General features: G+C 36.8%; 1 protein-coding gene across 1 annotated transcript in view; it reads left to right on the top strand.

The window, feature by feature from the left end:
- Positions 1-786: 786 nt before the first annotated feature.
- The window catches only part of VWDE (von Willebrand factor D and EGF domains), a gene marked incomplete at its 3' end in the record, with an annotated part of 85,195 nt that continues 65,255 nt past the window's right edge, over positions 787-20,726 (top strand). Inside the window, 3 exon segments of the mRNA XM_023519458.1 lie at positions 787-844; positions 9,729-9,913; positions 14,667-14,898. Of these exon segments, the coding sequence (XP_023375226.1) occupies positions 787-844; positions 9,729-9,913; positions 14,667-14,898 (475 nt within the window).

Raw genomic sequence — 20,726 nt, 5'->3', positions numbered from 1 at the left:
GCCAGAGAAACACTGAGAGTGAGGTTTCATTTCTATACATGAAAAGGCTTAGAATCAGTTGGAAAAAGGACCCTCTCCCTCTTCAGAGGCAACCACATCTCTGAAGACAACTCCACTAATTGGAAACTATCTCCAGGGCAACCCTGAGAGTCGTGTGACAGTCACGTGCTGAAGGATCCTGGGTCACTGGGTCACCCCCGGAAAACTCAGGGTGTGCTGGGATCACAAGCAAGAGCACATTGTGAGAGGCACGTTCAACTCTTAGATCAGACTGGCATCCAGATTATGCGGTTAGACATCCAGTCGCAATTACTGTCAGGGGGGCCCTGACAGCAGAACATCGCAAGGCTTCTTTTACAGACGGCCCAGCTGAACATTTTCTAGGATTACCAAGTTTTTGTAAAGCACATGTTAAGGCAGTAAGACGCTGCGCGCCAGGCTGCCTCTCGGGGGCCTGGCCCTGGCTGTGTGACTGCAGGGCGACATCCTACGCGCGGCAGCCACAAGAGAGGGCAGGCCCCGCTCAGGGCAGTCTCCCAGGACAGGTAGAAGGGCGTGGCCGTCAAAGTTGGGAGGGAGGAGTCGCAGAGCCGCAGAGCGCAGGCTCTGATCCCCGTCTGTGGAGAAACCTGGCTGCGCCCCAGGGGAGGACATGCAGCTTCGCTGAAGCCTCCAGGACCAGACTCAGAAAATTCACAGAAGGGCTGAGGGGCTGCAGTGGCCCCATCCTCCTGGCACCGGCGGCTAGGCTCTTGGATACCTTCCTTCCCGCCTCCCGGAGCGGCGATGCCGGTCGGAGCCTGGGCGCTGGTGACCGCGCTGATGCTCCTGGCGCCCGGGAAAGGTCGGCGAGGTAGGGCTGGAGGGCGCCGGCGCGGGGCGCCCCCTGGGCAGTAGGGGGACTGACTTACCGGATGACGCGCGGAGTGTCCCTGTGCGTCCTCAAGCCACAACTGGTGTTTGCTTCTCACCCTCCTCTGCTCTGTCCGGCTGCTGTCTCTGAAGCTGCCACTCTGCAGCTGGGTGCTCTCCAGCTGGGTGCTCTCCAGCTGGGTGCGCAGGCGGACCCTCGGTTCTATTCTTATTTGTTTTCTAGTGATACAGTTGCTCTGTAAGGTCCTATTTCACTGCATCTGCCAGGTATCCCAGCAGGTGGATCTGAATTATCAGAAAAGATAACTCCAAATCCTACAATTTCTGCTTCCTCCAGCAGCCCCGGAAATAATTAGTTGTGAACATTTTATCCCTATAATAAATCCCTAAGTTTTGTGTGTTGTATTGTATTTGTGTATATTTGTTAGAATTAGCTTTGCTACTGCGAAAGTGGTCTCTATGGAGAGAACAGTCTCTCCCACTGCTCTAAGCCACGTCAAAGAAAACTTAGTTTAAAATGCAATGAAGTTAACAAAACAACGTTCATTGGCCCTTCCTGCTTGTTTCTGTGTTCTTACAGCTAGGGGTGGGTTTGAACCCACCACCTTTGGCATATGGGCCCGGCGCCCTACTCCTTTGAGCCACAGACGCCACCCGCAGATAGGAATATTAAATGAAAGCACATTTGTTTTTGTACGTGTTGCAAGTTTCCGTATGTTTTTCAGAAATAAATTGGATTCATGTACAACTATCTGAAGCTTGAAAAAAATTATGTACAATGTTCATAACGGTTCAGAATATAGTTTTGTCTTTTTGCTATCTTGTTGATCTGAATCCATTTTACTAGTGTAAGTTTGCTCTGCCAAAAGAAAGGATGAGCAGTCTCTCATGTAAAATTTTTAAAAAGGGTATTAAAACTCAATTTATCAATTATTTCCTGAAATGATACACATTGAGAAGGCATTGTTTATCTGTGCCTTCTTCTTTATGATGGGCTTAAAAAAATACCTGTAATAACATATTACATATTTGTTTATTAGTGTCAGAACAAATATTTACAGGAAAAAAGACAACTATTTGTAAGGGAAGATGCTTTCATATTCACCGTGGATCATCTAATCGTTTTTTTGACTCTAGATAATAGCTTTGTAATCTTTCCACTAAAGGCAAATATTATCCATTAATCAGGTTTCAAGTTCATGTTAAAGGTGATCACTTACTTATTTTTAATAGAGTAGAACTAAAAGAGGTGAATGGAAATTATATTTATTGAGACTTTTCTTCTAAACAGCTTTATTAAGATACAGGTCATGTACCATACAAATCAATTAAAATGTGCAACTTTGGGGGGGGGTTTGTATATTTACAGGTATGTGCAATCATCACTACCATACACTTTAGAACATTTTTAATCAATTTAGAAAGGAAAGCTGCACTTTTAGCTGTCATCCCCCACACCCTCTATCATCCTCCCTGCCTTCCTAGGCATAAGCAGTTACTAACCTGCACTGTCTCTTTGGATTTGCCTCTTATGGGTAATTTATATACATGGAATTGTACCATAATTTTGTGTCTGGCTTCTTTCACCTAGCATAATATTTTCAACGTTCATCTCTCTTGTAGCCTGTATCAGTACTTCATTTCTTTTTAGAGTGGAATAATATTCCATGGTAAGGATATACCACATTTGGTATGTACATTCGTCAGTTAATGAATATTTGTGTTGTTCATACCTTTTGGCTATTATAAAGAGCTATAAACGCCCAGGTACAAGTTTTCACTTGGATATATCTTTTCATTTCTGTTAGATATATACCTAGGAGTGGAATGATTGCATAAGGTAGCTATGGCTATTTGAGGAGTAGCTGGATGTTTTCCACAGTGACTATGCTGTTCTGTATTCCTGCAGCAATGCATGAAGTTTCCAAATTCTCACGTTCCTATCAACACTGGTATTTAACAAAATGCATCTGATATTTTGATTCTCACTATCCTAGTAGTTGTGAAGTCACATCTCATTGTAGTTTGATTTTTATTTTCCTAGTGTCTAATGTTCTCAAAAGCATATTTTTGTTGTGCTTATTGGACATTTATATATGTCTTTGGAGAAATATCTACTTGGGTCCTTTGCCATTTTAAATTGTCCTGTGACCTTTTTCTTGCTGAGTTGTATGAATTATTTGTGTAGTTAAGATAGAATTTTCTTACTGGCTATGTCATTTTCAATTATTTCCTCCCACTCTGTGGGCTGTCTTTTCACTTCCTAGTATCTTTTGAAGCACAGAACTTTTTAATTTTGATGAGTCCAATTTTTCTATTCTTTTGTTGCTTATGCTTTTGTTGTCTTATCTTGGAATCCATTGCTAAATCTAAAGTCATGTAGATTTAGCCCAATATTTTTTCCTATGAGTTCTATTTCTTATATTTTGGTCTTTGATTGATTTTGAACTAATTTTTGTGTATAGTATAAGGTAAGGGTCTTACTTCATTCTTTGGCACGTGGATATCCATATTTTCCAACACATTTGGTGGAAAGACTGCCCTTTGCCCAAGAAACAGTTTTGGAACCTTTGTCAGAAAAATCAATTGACCATAGATACATGGGTTTATTTCTGGACTCTTGATTCTATTCATTGACTTATATGTCTGTCCTTATGCCAGTACTGCATTTTCTTTTTTTTCTTCTTTTTTTTTTTTTTGAGACCGAGTCTCACTATGTTATACATGTGTACATGTATAATTTTATGTCTATTTTTTGAGACAGAGTCTCACTATGTTCTCCTGGGTAGAGTGCTGTCTCTTTGGATTTGCCTATTATGGCTAAATTATATAAATCGTATTGTACAGTTTATACATGTACAATTTATTCTATGTTCTCGTGGGTAGAGTGCTGTGTCATCAGCTCACAGCAACCTCTAACTCTTGGGCTTAAGTGATTCTTTTGCCTCGGCCTCCTGAGTAGCTGGGACTACAGGTGCCCCCCACAATGCCTGGCTATTTTTGGTTGCAGTTGTCATTGTTGTTTGGCGGGCCCAGGCTGGATTCAAACCTGGCAACTCTGGTGTATATGGCTGGCACCCTAGCGGCTGAGCTATAGGCATTGAGCCAACTACATTTTCTTGACCACTGTTGCTTTGTAGTAAATTTTGAAACAGGAAAATATGAGTTCTACTTTGTTCTTTTTCAATATTGTTTTAGCTATTCTGAGTCCCTTGAAATTCTCTATGAATTTTAGAATTAGTTTGTCAGGTTTTACAAATGAATCAACTGATATTTTGAGAGGGATTGTCATGAATGTGAAGATTAATTTGGAGAATATTGTCATCTTAACAATATTAAGTCTTCCTACCTTTGAACATGAATATATTTCCATTTACCTAGATCTTTAATTTCTTTTAGCAATGTTTGGTGATGTTGAATGTTTTATACTTCTTTTGTTAAATTTATTCCTAAATATTTTGTTCATTTGAAGTAATTGTAAATGGAATTTAAAAAATCATTTTCAGCCTACTTGCTGCAATGTGTAAGAATGTTAGTGAACTCATTTATTAGTTCTAATACAACTGACCATTGGACATGGGGGTCTGAAAGCATGGATCCATTAATACTTGCATTTTTTTTTTCAGTAAATACAATTGGGCCTCCATATCAGAAAGTTGTCCATATTTGCAAGCAAACATAGATCAAATGTACAATATTTGTGGGATGGAAAGCTCAAATATCAAGAGAGCCAATTTTCTATATGGGGGTGTGTGGGTTTTGAGGTCTGGAACCAATCCCCCATGGACCTCAAAGGATGATTGTACTGTAGTTTTTTGTGGATTCCTTAGAATGTTTTATATTTAAGAACAGGTCATCTGTGAATTGAGGTAGTTTTACTTCTTCCTTTCCAACCCCAGTATCTTTTATTTATTTATCTTGCCTAATTTCCATGGCTAGAATCTAAAGTATAATGCTAACTTGGAGTGTGAGAGTAGACACCCTTGTCTTGTTCCTAACCTTATGGGAAAGTACACAGCCTTTCTTCTTCAAGTAAGGTGTAAGCTATGGACTTGTACATGCCCTTTATTAAGGTGAAGAACTTTTCTTCTATTCCTAGTTTTTTAGTATTTCATATATCACGAAAATTTGTTGAATTTTTTCAAATGTCTTTTCTGTCTATTGAGATGAATATGTGTATTTTGATATGTGTTCTGCAGATATGGCATAGTATAATAATTCATTTATGGCTATTGAAGCAACCTTGTTTTCCTGGGATAAATCCCACTTGTACATAATTTATAATTCTTTTTCTGTGTTTCTGGATTTGCTTTGCTAGCATATTTTTGTATCTATATTCAAAAGATATGTTAGTTTATAGTCTTCTTTTCTTATAATGTATTTTTCTAGGTTTAGTGTCAGAGTAACCACAATAATGGGCTGTAATAGAAAAAGCTGCCAAGTGTTCTTTCTTCTCATATTTTTGGAAGTGTTTGAGAAGAATTGGCATTAATTTTTAAAATGTTCTTTGTAATTTATCGTTGATACCCACTGGGCCTGGCCTTTTCTTTGTGGGTGATCTTTTGATGACTGATTTGATCTTCTCACATTTTGTAAATCTATTTGGATTTTTTTTTTCTGAGTCAGTTTTGAAGTGTGTGTCTTTTTAAGAATTTGTGAATCTTATCTAAGTTATCTAATTATTACCATGCAACAGTTATAATATTCCTTTATAGGGTCTGCAGCAGTGTCCCCTGTTTCATTTCTGATTCTAGTAATTTGAGTCTCCTCTTCATTTTTTAGTAAATTGATTTAGATATCTGTCAATTTTGCTGACCCTTTCAAAGAACCAGCTTTTGGTGTCATTGATTTTTCTCTATTGATTTCCTATTCTCACTTTCATTAATTTCCTTTCCAATCTTTAAAATTTTCTTTCTTTTACTTCCTTTAGATGTAGTATGCTCTTCTTTTTCCAGTGTCTTAAGGTACAAAGTTACCTTGTTATGTTGAGATTTGTTTTTTCATTTTTAATATAAGCATTTCCTTTTAAATACTACTTTAGCAGCACCCTATAATTTTGGTATGTTGATATGTATCTTCATTTTTAATTTTTATACATGTATTTTCTAATTTTCCTTTCATTTCTTCTTTCACTAAGTGATTATGTAGGTTGTTTAATTATGTTTCAAATATTTCATTCTGTTATTGATTTCTAAGTTTATCCCATTGTCATCAGAGAACATACTTTGCATGAATTGCATCTTTAAAATTTTTTTTTAATTTTACTTTTAGAGGCGGCATCTCCTGATATTGCTCATGTTGGATTTGAACTCCAGGGCTCAAGTGATCTTGACACCTCAGCTTCTGGGGTAAATGGGACTACAGGTATGTGCCACCATGTCTGATTTTCTTTTTAAATGTATTGAGGCTTGTTTAATGGTCTCTAGCTTATGGTCTATCCTAAAGAATGTTCTGTGTGTACTTGGAGAGAATTTATATTTTGCAGTTGTTAAGAATAGTGTTCTATTCATGTCTTCTAGGTCAAGATGATTTATAGTGCTTGTTCTAGTCTTAATTTTCTTGTTGATATTCTGCCTATATTTTTTATTCATTTGTAATAAAGGTATTGAAATTCCCAACCATTACTATTAAAATATATGGTTTGCCACTTAGTTTCTCTCAGATATTGCTTTACAGTATATTTTGGCATTCTGTTATTGGGTTTATTAATGCTTATAATTATTAATTTTCCTTATAGATTGACACTTTTTTCATTATAAAATGTTCCTCCTTATCTCTAGTAAGATTTTTTTGTTTTGAGATCTTTTTTTGCCTGACAATATAGCCACTCCAACGTTCATTTGGTTGCCATGTGCATGATATAATACGTATTTTCCATTCTTTAACTTTCGATCTAACTGTATTCTCTTCAAGAGGTACCCAGTTTGTCCCTTAATACTTAGAGGAGGACAAAGTGACCTGATTTAGTAAGCCGATTACTTTCTGTTTTGCTCCTACTTTTGAAACTTTTGTTTTGATGGAGAACCCAAAATTTTGTTGTGTCAGAAACTAAATTACTAACTTTTAATTTCTCATTGAAGTTGGAGCTGAAAAGTGGTTTGTTTTCAGCTTTGGGGGAGTTATAAGATTTTATCATTTTGTAATTCCCACAGTTCAATATAAGAAGGTTTGACAATTACAAACTCAGTTATTATGAATTGCCTGTCATCAGGTGTTATGCATGCTCAACTCTTAAACATAAAATGATTTATTTAGTTTCTTAATGTACTGTTTGCTCATCAATCCAGAATTTTAAAGAATTTGAGTCTTCACTATTGTATCTCAGCAGGAACAATCTTATATAGGTTATGTTATATCTATAAACAAAACCAAGAGACCACGTGCATATTCTTCACTATATATCTATTATTTGAAACTTGACATATTCTCCTAAGGCATTTGAAATCCATGTGTTGCAAATTCTATTATCTAGCTTCCTTAAATCATGTCAGGAAAAAGACAGAATAAAGAGAAATGTAAATGTTAGTGTATACTTTATATGTACTTTTGTTTTGAGGGGAAAAGTTATGTTGTCAGTGTGCTCGAAAGCCCTGCATGTCATCCAGGAACTTGACTGATGAGTCAGATAGGCTTGTGGAGCCTTCCTTTGAATGTTAGAGGCACTGAGCCCCCAGTTTCCCAAGTGGGAGCCCAGACCATTATAATTCTCACATGGTTAACTATATCATAACATTCTAGAGCTAAGGTTGGAATGAAAGTTTTATAGTGTAGCTTATTTATTGCTTATAAATTTTTTGAATTTTCTGCACAGACCATGAACATTCTAAAAGAGATAAGTAGATTTTTTAGGAATAAATTATGAAATAACAAAGTATGTGTATGAATTAAGAATTATCCTATGAAATAAATATTAAATACAAATAAAACTAAATTTCTGTTTAAATATTACACAGTTGTCTAGTGCTGTTGATGTCACAGAGTGAATTTGAACACACTACGGTTTCAGCTTTGGATTAGAAAACAATTGTTTAAAGTAGGAAAATCAGGGGAAATGTGAGAACTACAGAGGCACTTAGGAAGGAGAAACATTACACAAAATAAAGGCAGAGTTACTGATTTTTTTTCCCCAAAACAAAATTCTATTGCAGAGAATAGATCAGAGAAGACATTTTATGATTTATGCAAATCACATTAGTCATCTCTTTAAAAACACTTTTCTTAGTTTCTAACTGTATGTGACATACTTATTTATATATGTAATTGTAACACATCATCTGACTTCTGTCTGCACACATTTTATGAAATATTTATTTGGTATTAAAAGATTGTGATTACCAAAGTCATTGGAGACTTTTGGGTGAAATTCTTCTTGGGGAATTTACAACTATGTCAGATCTAGAGATTAAAAAGAAGAGAAGTGTTTTGTGATCACTCCTAAAATCTTTTACTAAAAAAAAAGTTATTTGAAAAGATCTCATTATAAAAATACCATACCTTTTATAAAGTTTAATTTCTACAACCACAAGCAACATAATTCTAATGAAAAATTTTACAAACTATACTTGTGAGCTTCACTTGTAAATTAGTATCTCTAATTTACTGTATCTTTATTAATTTGAGGAATTGTTTTTGCTTAAAAAATACTTCTGTAATTTAAAACTATGTAGTGTATCTTTGAGAGTTTTTAAAGATAAGTTAGGTAAGGTTTTTCACAGTGAAGTACTTTAGTAATAATTGAATTGTTTCTTTCATATTTCTATTTTATAGATAGTGCTTTTATTACAGTGTTTTCCTTCCGTACATATAATATATAGTATTTGGAGATTTTCTACCTAGTGTGTCAACCAGATTTCTTAGTACTCAAATAAGGACAGTTCCTGGTAATGCTCATTATTTGAGTAACTTGAGAATAGAGGTACCTCAATCCCAAGTACGAGTCGAATTTCTAGGATATTTCTGTTTTTACTGCCTAATCTCTCTTTCTTTAATGCTAAAAAGAGGAACTTTGTGTTCTGCATGTGTGGATTTGACAGAAAAAGTATCTCACAGGCCAATGACTGTGCATAAGAAAAGCCCCCCCACACCAATAAAAAATAAAAAGGAAGAGAACAAAAAATGAAAAAGAAAAAGGAAAGAAAAGACAGGATGGTAAACTCTTCCTTTTCCAGTCATCTGTCCAGTTCCAGTCTTCCTGTTCCAGTCTTCAGACCTGCTTGCCTCCACCCCATCTTTTCCCTATCTTTGCTAAAGGAAGGGAGGAAGAGCAGGAGAGATCAAGGGAGGGAGGGAGGAAGGAAGCAAACAAGGAAGGAAAGTTATAAAATGTTTCCTTCTTTCCTGCACCAAGAATACGCAAAGCTGCAGAATGAGGGGACCTTATGAAAAGAAGATGGACATTCAAAGATTAGTTCAGTTCCTTGCATTCCAGGATCTGGCAGAGGTACATTGTTGTGGCTACTTGATAGGAATCTTAGTCATGGAAGGTCAATCATGGCATTCAAATCCGGAGGCCCAGGCCTAAGGGGAATCCTTGTAGGGCCTATGACTTGAGGCGGTCAGAAAACACAAATCCTAACACAAGAAACTAAATTTAAAAAAATTAAATGAAAAAAGTTGCTCATCTTATGTACTATGTACCTCAAAAACACACTCAAATGATTTTGTTGATTTGTTTCTTATGTGTATAAGTGCAAATTAAGTCATCTTCGATTTACTAAGAGACTCTAACATTTCAGATGGTCCTTATGTGTCAAATATTTGCTTTATTTTCCTTTTTTTGCAGCCAGTTTCTATTGAGTAGTGAACTATGTCAATGAACAAAGCACTTTGTATAAAAACACCTCTTTCCTTCCTAGCTAAGGAGTGCTTTCCTGGAGGACACAGGTTTCTTCGGAGTCCATATAGAAGTGTCCATGTTGACTCACTGCACCTCCAGCAGTCAGCTGTTCAAGAGCTGATATGCGACCACTCCCTCTCCCCTGGATGGTATCGATTTCTCATCTTGGATAGACCTGCTGAAATGCCAACTAAATGTGTTGAGGTATTTCAACTTCCTAAGAACTACATGTCCTTGTCCTTATATTTTTAAATACAAGTATTGAATCTTTCTATAACCACATTTATTCTTATGCTGAAATATTGTTATAATTTTGTATCAGAATGAGCTAATCCAAAGAATTATTCCCACACTACCTAGTCTAATAATAATGGTAAGAGTTATGCTCCCTGCAGTCCCCAAGTGACTTTTCCTACAATATTGTATATAGTTTTTACAAGTCTAGGATAAAATCTGTCATCATTTTCATCAAACAGTCAAAAAACATGCATAATTCTCGTAGAGTCAACCAACTAGCTGGTCGAAAAGCTAAGTTTTGAACGCAGGTAGTCATTCTCCAGGGCTTATGTGCTGGGGATCTGGAGATGGAGGCATGTGGCTCATCCCATCAAAACTTCCTCAAACCCACAATTTGTCCCAGGCTGGAGACCTGGAGAGACAAGCTGGTGGCTCATCCCACCAAAATTTCCTCCTCAGACCCACAATTTGTGCAGCCACCATACCTTGTTTTCCTTGATGGTTGTAGGTACACATCATGTGTCATCTAAACACACTGTATTTAATTTTATCTATTTTTTAACTTTTACACATGAAATCACACCAGATCAATTTTTCTGCCACTTGTCTTTTCACAGTTTGCTTTCTTGACCACAAGATATGATCTTCTCATGGCAATGTCTTGTTTAATAAACTTGCCCTTGTGGCTTCTTTCACTCAGGAAGTTTTGATAGACAGACATACATTGTCTTTAAAAATAACTCAAAGAATAAGCTCAAATGAATAAAATGATAGGCATGGATTTTTCTTCTTTTGTTTTGTTTTGGTATTCCTAAGCTAGCTTGCATTCATTATCTAGCTATTCCTTGAATTTCTGTTGATAATTTTACTATCCTTAGCATGATTTTTCAGGGCAGGTTCCCCCAATTAATGCACAGTCCCCATTTTTCTGATGATACTGCCATAAAATAGACATTATCTCTGCTTATAATACTTTTGACCAGTTAGCCTTTCAACTCAGCTCCTGTTTTTGATACCATGTTTTTATGCACATGATTTAAAGAATGAGACAACTAAGTCCATTAACTTAGCATGTTATGTTATGGGAAAAAAATGGTAAGGAAGGGTTTTAGCCTAACATTTATTTTATAACTGATACATCCCCCTGGGGGACATAATCACCTGTATAAACCCACTAGCTTTCTCAGTGATGCTAGTATCTTCCATAGAATGAAGCCTTCACCCTGTGTCTCTGCTGACTAGTTTCCCAAGTGAGTTCTGACACAAATGGTGTTCTATTGTCACAAAAAGCTGATACGGGAACATGTCACTTGAGAAATGTTTCCATGGCATGCTGGCCAAATTACTAAAGGTATTCAGCATTGCTCACACTTTTACTCTAGATAACCATATACTGTATTGGGTGTGATTTTGTTCTTAAGAATGATTTTGTGTAAACCTAGGGGATAGACAGATACTATTGACCCCTGGAATGAGACCTTATCATATAGGATTATGTCTTGGTTTCCTTATCATTATAAGGAAATAAGCAGGTATTATTTTCCTCTTAAGAAATAATGTCAAAGGCTTCAGGAAGAATGTTCAAATTTTATGTTTAATTTTAATTTATGGCTCGGTGGTTAAATCTTATTTTTCTCTAGTATTTGCTTATTTGTCCCTTTTGTAACATTTCATTTGTAAGAAACTAAAAATAGTCAGAATTTAAAAGTGGAGTTTGAGGCTTGGCGCCTATAGCTCAACCGGCTAAGGCGCCAGCCACGTACACCTAAGGTGGCGGGTTCGAATCCCCAGCCCGGACCCGCCAAACAACAATGACGGCTGCAACCAAAAAATAGCCGGGCGTTGTGGCAGGCGCCTGTGGTCCCAGCTACTTGGGAGGTGGAGGCAGGAGACTCGCTTGAGCCCAGGAGTTGGAGGTTGCTGTGAGCTGTAATGCCACGGCACTCTACCCAGGGGGACAACTTGAGGCTCTGTCTCAAAAAAAAAAAAAAGTGGAGTTTGAGAAAAATGGAGGAAATTCATACATCCTTATGTTCCTTTCCTTTGACTAAATTAGTTATATATAATTGACTCTAGAATCTCAAACAAATGCAAAGGAGAAATTGTTTTCCTGGAGCTCAGCTTCATGGGGAAGGAAGTGTCCCGGGCCCTCACCTCTTGCTCCCTTCTTGAACCAAGACTTTAAAGCATTCAACTGGGAAGACAATGGAGTTTTTTTTCTCTGTGTGATAATGCATAGCTGTTTACATACATTTCTATTTGTGATGTTTAAAGTGATACATGTGCTTTACAGGAAACTTAGAAAATGAAGAACAGATATGGAACAGCATTTATTCATTATCCATCAACAGAATCATAATTACCATTAGCACTTGCTATTATTTTGTCTTATTTATATTGTTTTGTAACAAAATAAATGTTTGAACATCCTATATGTTCAATTGTATAACATGCTTTTTTTTCAGTTACAGTTATAGCATTAGCATTTTCCTATGTTATTATAAATTCTTTCATATAATTTTTGAAAAGAACATTCCCTCATATGATATATTTATTTAGAACATTGCCATATCTGTGCATATTTAGTATTTTGCTGTAAATAATTTTAGTTAGCAAGTGTACGTATAATTATCATTTTAATTTTGGTTTATTTAGGAAGATTGATTTTTTAAAGTTAGAGAAGATTAATGTCTTCTTGAGGTTTCTGATACATATAATTATTTAAAACACAATGATAATTGGTTTTTTGTTTTTTGTTTTTCTTGAGACAGAGTCTCACTAAGTTGCCCTCAGTAGAGACTGTGGTATTGCAGCTCACAGCAACCTCAAACCCTTGGGCTTAAGTAATTCTCCTGCTTCAGCCTCCCGAGTAGCTGGAACTACAGGTGCCTGCCACAATGCCTGGCTATTTCTTCTTCTTCTTTTTTTTTATTGTTGCAGTCATCATTGTTGTTTAGCAGGTCCGGGCTGGGCTCAAATCCACCAGCTTCAGTGTATGTGGCAGGTGCCCTACTCACTGAGCTATGGGCACTGAGCCCATAATGATGATTGTTAATTCCAATGTCAGTGGATAAAACTACCAATTCAAAATTGAATATTTTTATGTATTCATTAGGCATCTGTATTCTTATTTTTTTATGAATTATATGTTGGTATATCTTGTCTACTTGTGGTCTGAGAGTTTTTTGTTTGTTTGTTTTCTGAGACAGAGCCTCAAGCTGTTGCCCTGGGTAGAGTGCCATGGCATCAGGGCTCACAGCGACCTCCAACTCCTGGGCTGAAGCGATTCTCTTGCCTCAGCCTTCCAAGCAGCTGGGACCACAGGTGCCCGTCACAACCCCCAGCCATCTTTTTGGTTGTAGTTGTCCTTGTTGTTTGGCAGGCCCACACTGGATTTGAACCTGTCAGCTCTGGTTTATGTGGCTGGCACTCTAGCCGCTTGAGCTACATGCACCAAGATGGGGTCTTTATTTTGTTTTGAGGCAGAGTCTCACTTTGTCACCCCCGTAGGGTGCTGTTGCATTATAGCTCACAGCAACCTCAAACTCTTGGGCTTAAGCGATTCTCTTGTTTCAGCCTCCCAAGTAGCTGGAATTATAGGCTCCTGCCAACAATGCCCCGCTAATTTTAGAGACGGGGGTCTCACTCTTCCTCAGGCTGATCTTGAACTTATGAGCTCAAGCAATCCACTCGCCTTGGCCTTCCAGAGTGCAAGGATTACAGGCATGAACCACCACACCAGCCTGTCTTAGAGTTTTTAAATGGACAGTGTTGTGTGGTTAAAATAAGAAGTACAACAGTATAACAATAAATAACATACTAAATACATTAGTGACAAATAATTTTCTTCTTACTCAACTCTTATTTTATATTTTTAAAATTATTATTTAATTCTATTTATCAGTCTTTCCTCTATGATTTTTTCCTTTGCTTTTAAGCATGACAATAACAATATTAGGAATTATAAATGGGTAACAGCTATAGAATCATTGCTATGTGGAAGTTGCATTATATACATTATTTTATTTGTACCATACCATAAGACTTTGATGTGGGTACTACTATCTACCTAATACAAAAGAAAAGCATTTTGGGTGCCTTGACCAATGTCATGCATTTATTTAATAAGTGGCTGGTTCTCCCCAAATTATAGATAGTTTCTCTTTATTTTTCCTAGGTTAGTTAATCCTATTTTTTCTTTGGAAATGACTTTGGCAATTGGCTTCAAGTAGGCTTTATTCTTCCAAATTGCTAAACAGTTGTTTCATTGCCAGATTTTAACAATCCCTTCCTTCACCCTGATTTTTGTTGCCTCCTAAACTATGAATTAACTTCACATACTTACTCTTTCTAACAATTTCAAGATTAGTTTGTCTTTATATTCTATGTTGACATCAGATTGACTTGTCTTAGAAAGTGTCATCTGTTTCAGTAAATTATGTAAGATTGAATTTTTCTTGTCTACAATACCATTGTAACAAGTGGAAAAAGGTATTTACATCGACTATAACGTGTTAATAATGAGGAGTCTGCCCTTAAAGGTGGCATTCCTTACAACTACATTTTCTGGTATAGTGCAAGTTCAGAATTGATTTTGTAAATGATTGATAATTTAATGTTTTAAATGCTGCTTAGAAGGAAATGCCACATTGATACATGTATATCTACCATGTATGAAAATACATTGGATATTCAAACTTTGTTTTTTCTGATGCAAAAGATGAACCGCTGTGGAACTCAGGCCCCCATCTGGCTATCTCTGAGGGATTCAGAAACTCTGCCGCCTCCTGGGGAGATCAAGCATCTGACAGCTTGTGCCACATGGCAGTTTTTGCTCAGCACTACAAAGGACTGCTGTCTCTTTCAAATTCCGGTGTCTGTGAGAAATTGCGGGAAATTTTTTGTGTACTTACTACAGCCCACTCAAGGATGCATGGGTTATTGTGCAGAAGGTAAGAAAACGACAATAATGCACGTGAACTGCTAATTACGGAACTGTGTGTTCCTGTGTTTGTACCGTCGTCTACATATGTTGTATTAAGCTAATGCAAATCTCAGTAAGAGATGTGGTCTACCTTTATTGCTAGATTGAAGCTAAATTTCTGGCTTAAATTGGTCAGATTTGTTTAGAATTCTATACCAAGACCTTAAAAGCCTCACCGAACATAATGTATGTATTAAAAATTCTTTTGCTTTTCAAACCCTTTCATCCTTTAATTAAGTGATGAAGAATGATGAGTAAAAATTATCATGAAAATATGTATTCATATTATTTAATCTTTTATTAACCAACACTTATTGAATATGTAAATGTGTCCAGAATTATTTTAGGCCTTGGGATTACAGTGATGAGCAAGGCAAATGAGATTCTCTGCCCCTGTGAAACTTACATTTGACTGGGATGTCTTGGACCATATGCAACTAAAGTGGATATAACTCAAAGAATAAAATAAACATCCATTAATCACTAGTGTATAAGTTCATTATTAGAAAATTAAATAAATAGGGCAACGTCTTTGATGAAGGCAGGTGCATGGCCTACAAACACATGAAAAAATGCTCATCATCCTTAATGATTAGAGAGATGCAAATCAAAACCACTTTGAGATATCATCTAACTCCAATAAGATTAGCCCACATCACAAAAATCCTAAAACTACAGATGCTGGCATAGATGCAGAGAGAAGGGAAGACTTCTACACTGCTAGTAGGAATGCAAGCTAATATGACTTTTTAGGAAAAAAGTTTGGAGAACTAAAAGTAGACCTATCATTTAATCTTGTAATTCCTCTACTAGGCATTTGCCCAGATGATCAAAAATTATTTTACAACAAAGACATTTGCACCAGAATGTTTGTTGCAGCCCAATTCATAATAGCCAAGACATGGAAACAGCCCAAGTGCCCATCCACCCATGAATGGATTAACAAATTGTGGTATATGTACACAATGGAATACTATGCAGCCATAAAAGAATGTAGACTTCACATCTTTTATGTTTACCTGGATGGAGCTGGAACATACTCTTCTTAGTAAAGTATCTCAAGAGTGGGGAAAAAAAGTATCCAATGTACTCAGTACTACTATGAAATCAATATATAATCACCTATACTTTCATATGAATGGCAAAACATAACTATAGTCCAGAAAGTAGAAGAGAAGAGGAGAGAGAGAGGAGGGAAGGGGGGGATAAGGGAGGAGGGAGGGTTTGGGGAAGGCCTCACCTAATGTGCATGATGCAATGGTACATTTCAAAACTATTAAGAAATGAGTACAATTGTGATGGATGTGTTACTTAGTTTGATGTAAGCATTTCACATTGTATATCAAAGCAGAACACTGAACCCCATTAATGCATCAGTGTACAAAGTTATGATTTAATTAAAAAATAAAGAAATACATATTATGAAAATAAAAATAAATAAATAAGGCAATGACTGTAGCTCAGTAGCTAGGGCACCAGCCACATACACTGAGGCTGGCGGGTTTAAACCTGGCCTGGGCCAGCTAAATAGCAATGACAGCTGCAACAACAGCAACAAAAAAAATAGCCAGGAGTTGAGGTGGGTGCCTATAGTCCCAGCTACTTGGGAGGCTGAGGCAAGAGAATTGGTTAAGCCCAAGAGTTTGAGGTTGCTGTGAGCTGTGATGTCACAGCTCTCTAGTGAGACTCTGTCTCAAAAAAGGAAAGAAAGATAGATAGAAAGAAAGAAAGGAAGGAAGGAAAGAAGAAAAAAAGAAAGAGAAAGAAAGAAAAGAAAATAGAGGCAAAGAGACAATGCTTCCCTGAAGAATTATAGACAATATTTATTATCTATAAAAAATACAAAATAAAATGTAAAGTATTAAAGTAGTACTTACTAACCCAAGAAAATGAAGCATAAGTCCCATTGTTTTAATTATGGACTGCACTTAATGATATGCTTGAAAATGATAGTGAATGGAAAGGGAAAAAGTCATAGTGATTTTACTTTGGACAAATCAGGTAGACATTGCATTAAGGAAGTGATCAAAGCTAACATTACTAGTGATAATGCATGTTGACATGATGTATCTCTAGATAACATACAATAAGAAGGACATTATTCTTTTGTGACATTATTACCCAAATGCCATAACTCCAGTCTAACCAGGAGACAGTTTATATAAGCCTAAATTAAAGAACAGTCTACAAAATACTGGAATAATACTCTTCAAAAGTTTCGAAATTATGAAAAACCAGGAAAGAGTAAAAAACCTGTCACAGATTGAAGAAAAACATGATGAATAATGCAATGTGGTGTTGTGACTTGGCTACTGGAATGGAGAAGGACGGCAGAAGAAAACTGGCAGAATCTGAATAGAGTCTTCAGTTGATCTGAGAGTACAATCCTAAGGTCAATTTCTTAGTTTTGAGAAATATGTCATGGTTTTATAGTATGTTCACATTTGTAGAAGATGGACAGGGGTTGTATAAGGGCAAGTTCTCAATTATTTTTGCAACTTTATTATGAATCTAAAATTATTTTAAACTAAAATATTTATTGTAAGAAATAAACTAAAATAAGATTATTTTAGAAATTCATGTGTTATAAATTAAATTACTGTGATAGGAATGTGTTGGCACTGGGGTACTGTCTTACAAAGGGTACTTGGGGAAATTCTCTCTGAATAGGTGATGACGTTGAGTTGAGTGAGGAGAATGAGGCAGCCATGACATGATATGAGGAAAAAGAAAGACCAGCAAATGCCTTGCCCTTAGACGTAGATGAAGATGGCAGCTCAAGGGAGTGCAGGAGAAATAATGTGGCAGGAACAGAGTAGGGGGATGAGTTTTAGGTCACTACTCTGTGATAAGGTCATGGAAGAAAGAAGCGGGCAACGTGTAGAGAGGGTCGAAAGTTTGTGGTCAGAACTTAGATTTACTCATAACTATAGGGTACAGTCTTATGAGACTTTTAAACAGGCCAATGATAGACCTGAGAATTGTATTTAAAAGGTCATTTGTTATTCTTGCAGTGAGACTTCAGAAGATGTTGCATGAATTCTATAGGGAGATAATGATGGCTAAAAGAGGATGTGGATGGAAAAGACTTGGGCTGGTGGCAAGAAAAATGGATATTAAGTTGGTGTGTTTTTTAGAGACAGAGCTCAAGAATCGGATATGGGAAAGATGGAAAGAAGCAAAGAGGACATTAGCTAGGAGTTTGCTTGAGCAACTAAGATGGGAAAGACTAGGGTACAAACGTATCACCACGGAGAGAGGGGGGATTCCAGAGTTCTGTTTTGAACTGTTCTCTAAGAGGGAACATGACATATGCAGACACTGGGTGCACGTCAGCCTCTTGGGCATGACACCGGCTGTGGTGTTGACTAAGGATGCTGTGGAATGAGGAGCCTTGTGGGAGTTGCTGTAACACACCTTCATGGAGCTCACCATAGATAATTGAGTCTAATGAAATTTTTTGTTCTCTTTTTCTTTGTATTCAACCACGACTATGAACTCTTTAGAAACAATATGCCCTTTATGTAGGGGACTCATGACCCAGCGTCCTAAACAAACCGGGATTCAACAAATGCGCATTTGATAGCAGTGTTTGATAGAACAATCGGCCAGATTCCTCTGATGCGGGAAGCTTAAAACAGATGTCAAACATAATGACAATTTTTGCTTGGACTGTTAAGAGAACAGTGAAGTTGATAAATGAGGGATTTACCTTATAGTTTTGGGAGAAGGGTGACTGTCCTCATGTGTGACAAGCAATGGGAGGAAAACAACACCCGATGTATTATCTCAACCATATACAGCAGGCTGAGAATGTGGGGAGATACTGCTGTAGACACAGACATAGCAAAACAAGTAATAAAGTTTAGTTGGGTGTTATAGTCATGAAAATGAAACATTGTCTTGGGTTTTAATAACCAAATACATATAAAATAAATGTCAAATCCTAAGAAACATTTTGCTCATCACAGCTATAAAATTTGAACCAATTATATTAAAACAATTAAGCATTGCTTTAAGCATTATTACCTCTTGATAATTTGTCTTAATGTCAGCAAAAAAACCATACGTTTTCTCCCATGGTTAATTATTTCTTTGAAAATACAAATAATAATTTTAATATTTTGGGGTGTTTGTAACATATTCTTTTTTTCTTAAAAAACAATGACAATATTTCCAAATGACTTCTAAAGTTTATGCAAATATATTATCATTGGCCAAAATTGCTAAGTAAATAAGACATCATTGTCTACATGACAACAGAGACTAAAAGATAATGTTCTCAATATACCTCCTTATTATTTCATTGTTTTTATAATATATGCTACATTCATGAAAAATAAAATTTTTAAATTTATCATTCATTGCAAGGCAGTAGTTCTGTCTGTAAGAAAGAAATAATATAAAATTGTTTACTAAAATGGATATAAACTTATGACATCTATTTATTTGTATAAGTAGTTACTAGCAATATTCCACAAATATAATAATCCATTAATTATTTCACACATGTGTACTGCTGGAAGCATTCCTTTTTTTCCAGCCAGCATGGCAAGTCCTTACAGAGTGATGAGCAAAACAAATGTGATCCCTACCTTCATGGCACAGAATTTTCATACAATTACAAATTGCACTTAATGATATGAATAAAAAAATTTTAAACATGCTGTAGAAGGTAATACTGGAGGTGAGGGGAGGATGTCATTTATGAGTTGTCATCAAAAAAACCCCTCTGACAAGACTGACCAATAGAAAAACGACTACATACCCATAGGAGAGAAAGACACAAGTTTATTCAAGTGGGAAGGAGGGAAAAAGAAAGGGAGAGGTGGGAGAAACACTGGAAAGCTCTCACCTAATGGGCACATCAGCACACCCCGATCAAGAGCTCAAGTACAACTTGAACTTCACCTTAGAAACACAAACAATGTAACCTAATCATTTGTACCCTCCTCATGTTAATCCGAATTTTATAAAGGGGGCTGGTTGATGCAGCCAGAGAACTGGGAAATAAACAGTCTTTGGTTAAAGAGTGAGGGGAATCAGAAACAGCAGCAAGTGGGTGACAGGCCCTAAAGGCAATAAGAATATGTTGCCTTTCACTTTCTCACAAGAGTGAAGGCAGGACGGGAATACTGGGCCTCAGAGAGCGAGAGAGAGAGTGTGCATTACAAGACGTGAGTAGGGAAGGGCACCCAGGCCTGATCCTTTAGAGAGCTCTGCATTTTGATCTCTGTGCAATGAAAGAGAAGCATTAGAGAATTGTCCTGGGGGAGCCAGCTGGGAAATCTTCATGGTTCTTACACAGCTGCTGTCCAGCTAAACCTGGCTGAAAGCAGTCTGTTGCGTCAGGAAGGGCAGCATCTGCTCAGTTTAGTGGAGACAGTGTGTTCATTAGGAAGGAGAAAATCTGGAGAGATTCATCATCCTCATTAGGTAGCCAAGAGAAGAGATTTTGAAAAAAATTTAATAAATAACATTTTCCAGCACTCTTACCATAAAAAAGTTAATTTTTGTGAAACTTCCTGTATTATTACCAAATATTTGTGTAAAATTCAGTGTTTCATGGAAAAAAGCAGTAATTTACCTAGATTAGTTTAAGAAACATTGACAACTTTTAAAAATGAAAACAGGGGGCGGAGCCAAGATGGCGAACTGCAGCCAGCTTTTTACAGAAGCTCCCGTCCAGAAGGAGGCTGAAAGGACAGAACCTTAGCAAATTAGCTGATGGTTTGGAGCAGAGACAAGAGAGAAGATTGAAGAGTGCACTTCAACCTTCCTGAGGCGAGCTGCGAC

The sequence above is a fragment of the Otolemur garnettii genome, unplaced genomic scaffold, assembly GCF_000181295.1.
Source record: "Otolemur garnettii isolate 467f Iridium unplaced genomic scaffold, OtoGar3 scaffold00005, whole genome shotgun sequence".
Lineage (NCBI taxonomy): Eukaryota > Metazoa > Chordata > Mammalia > Primates > Galagidae > Otolemur > Otolemur garnettii.
Note: the sequence above shows the minus strand (reverse complement) of the source record. Positions and strands in the feature narration are given on the sequence as shown.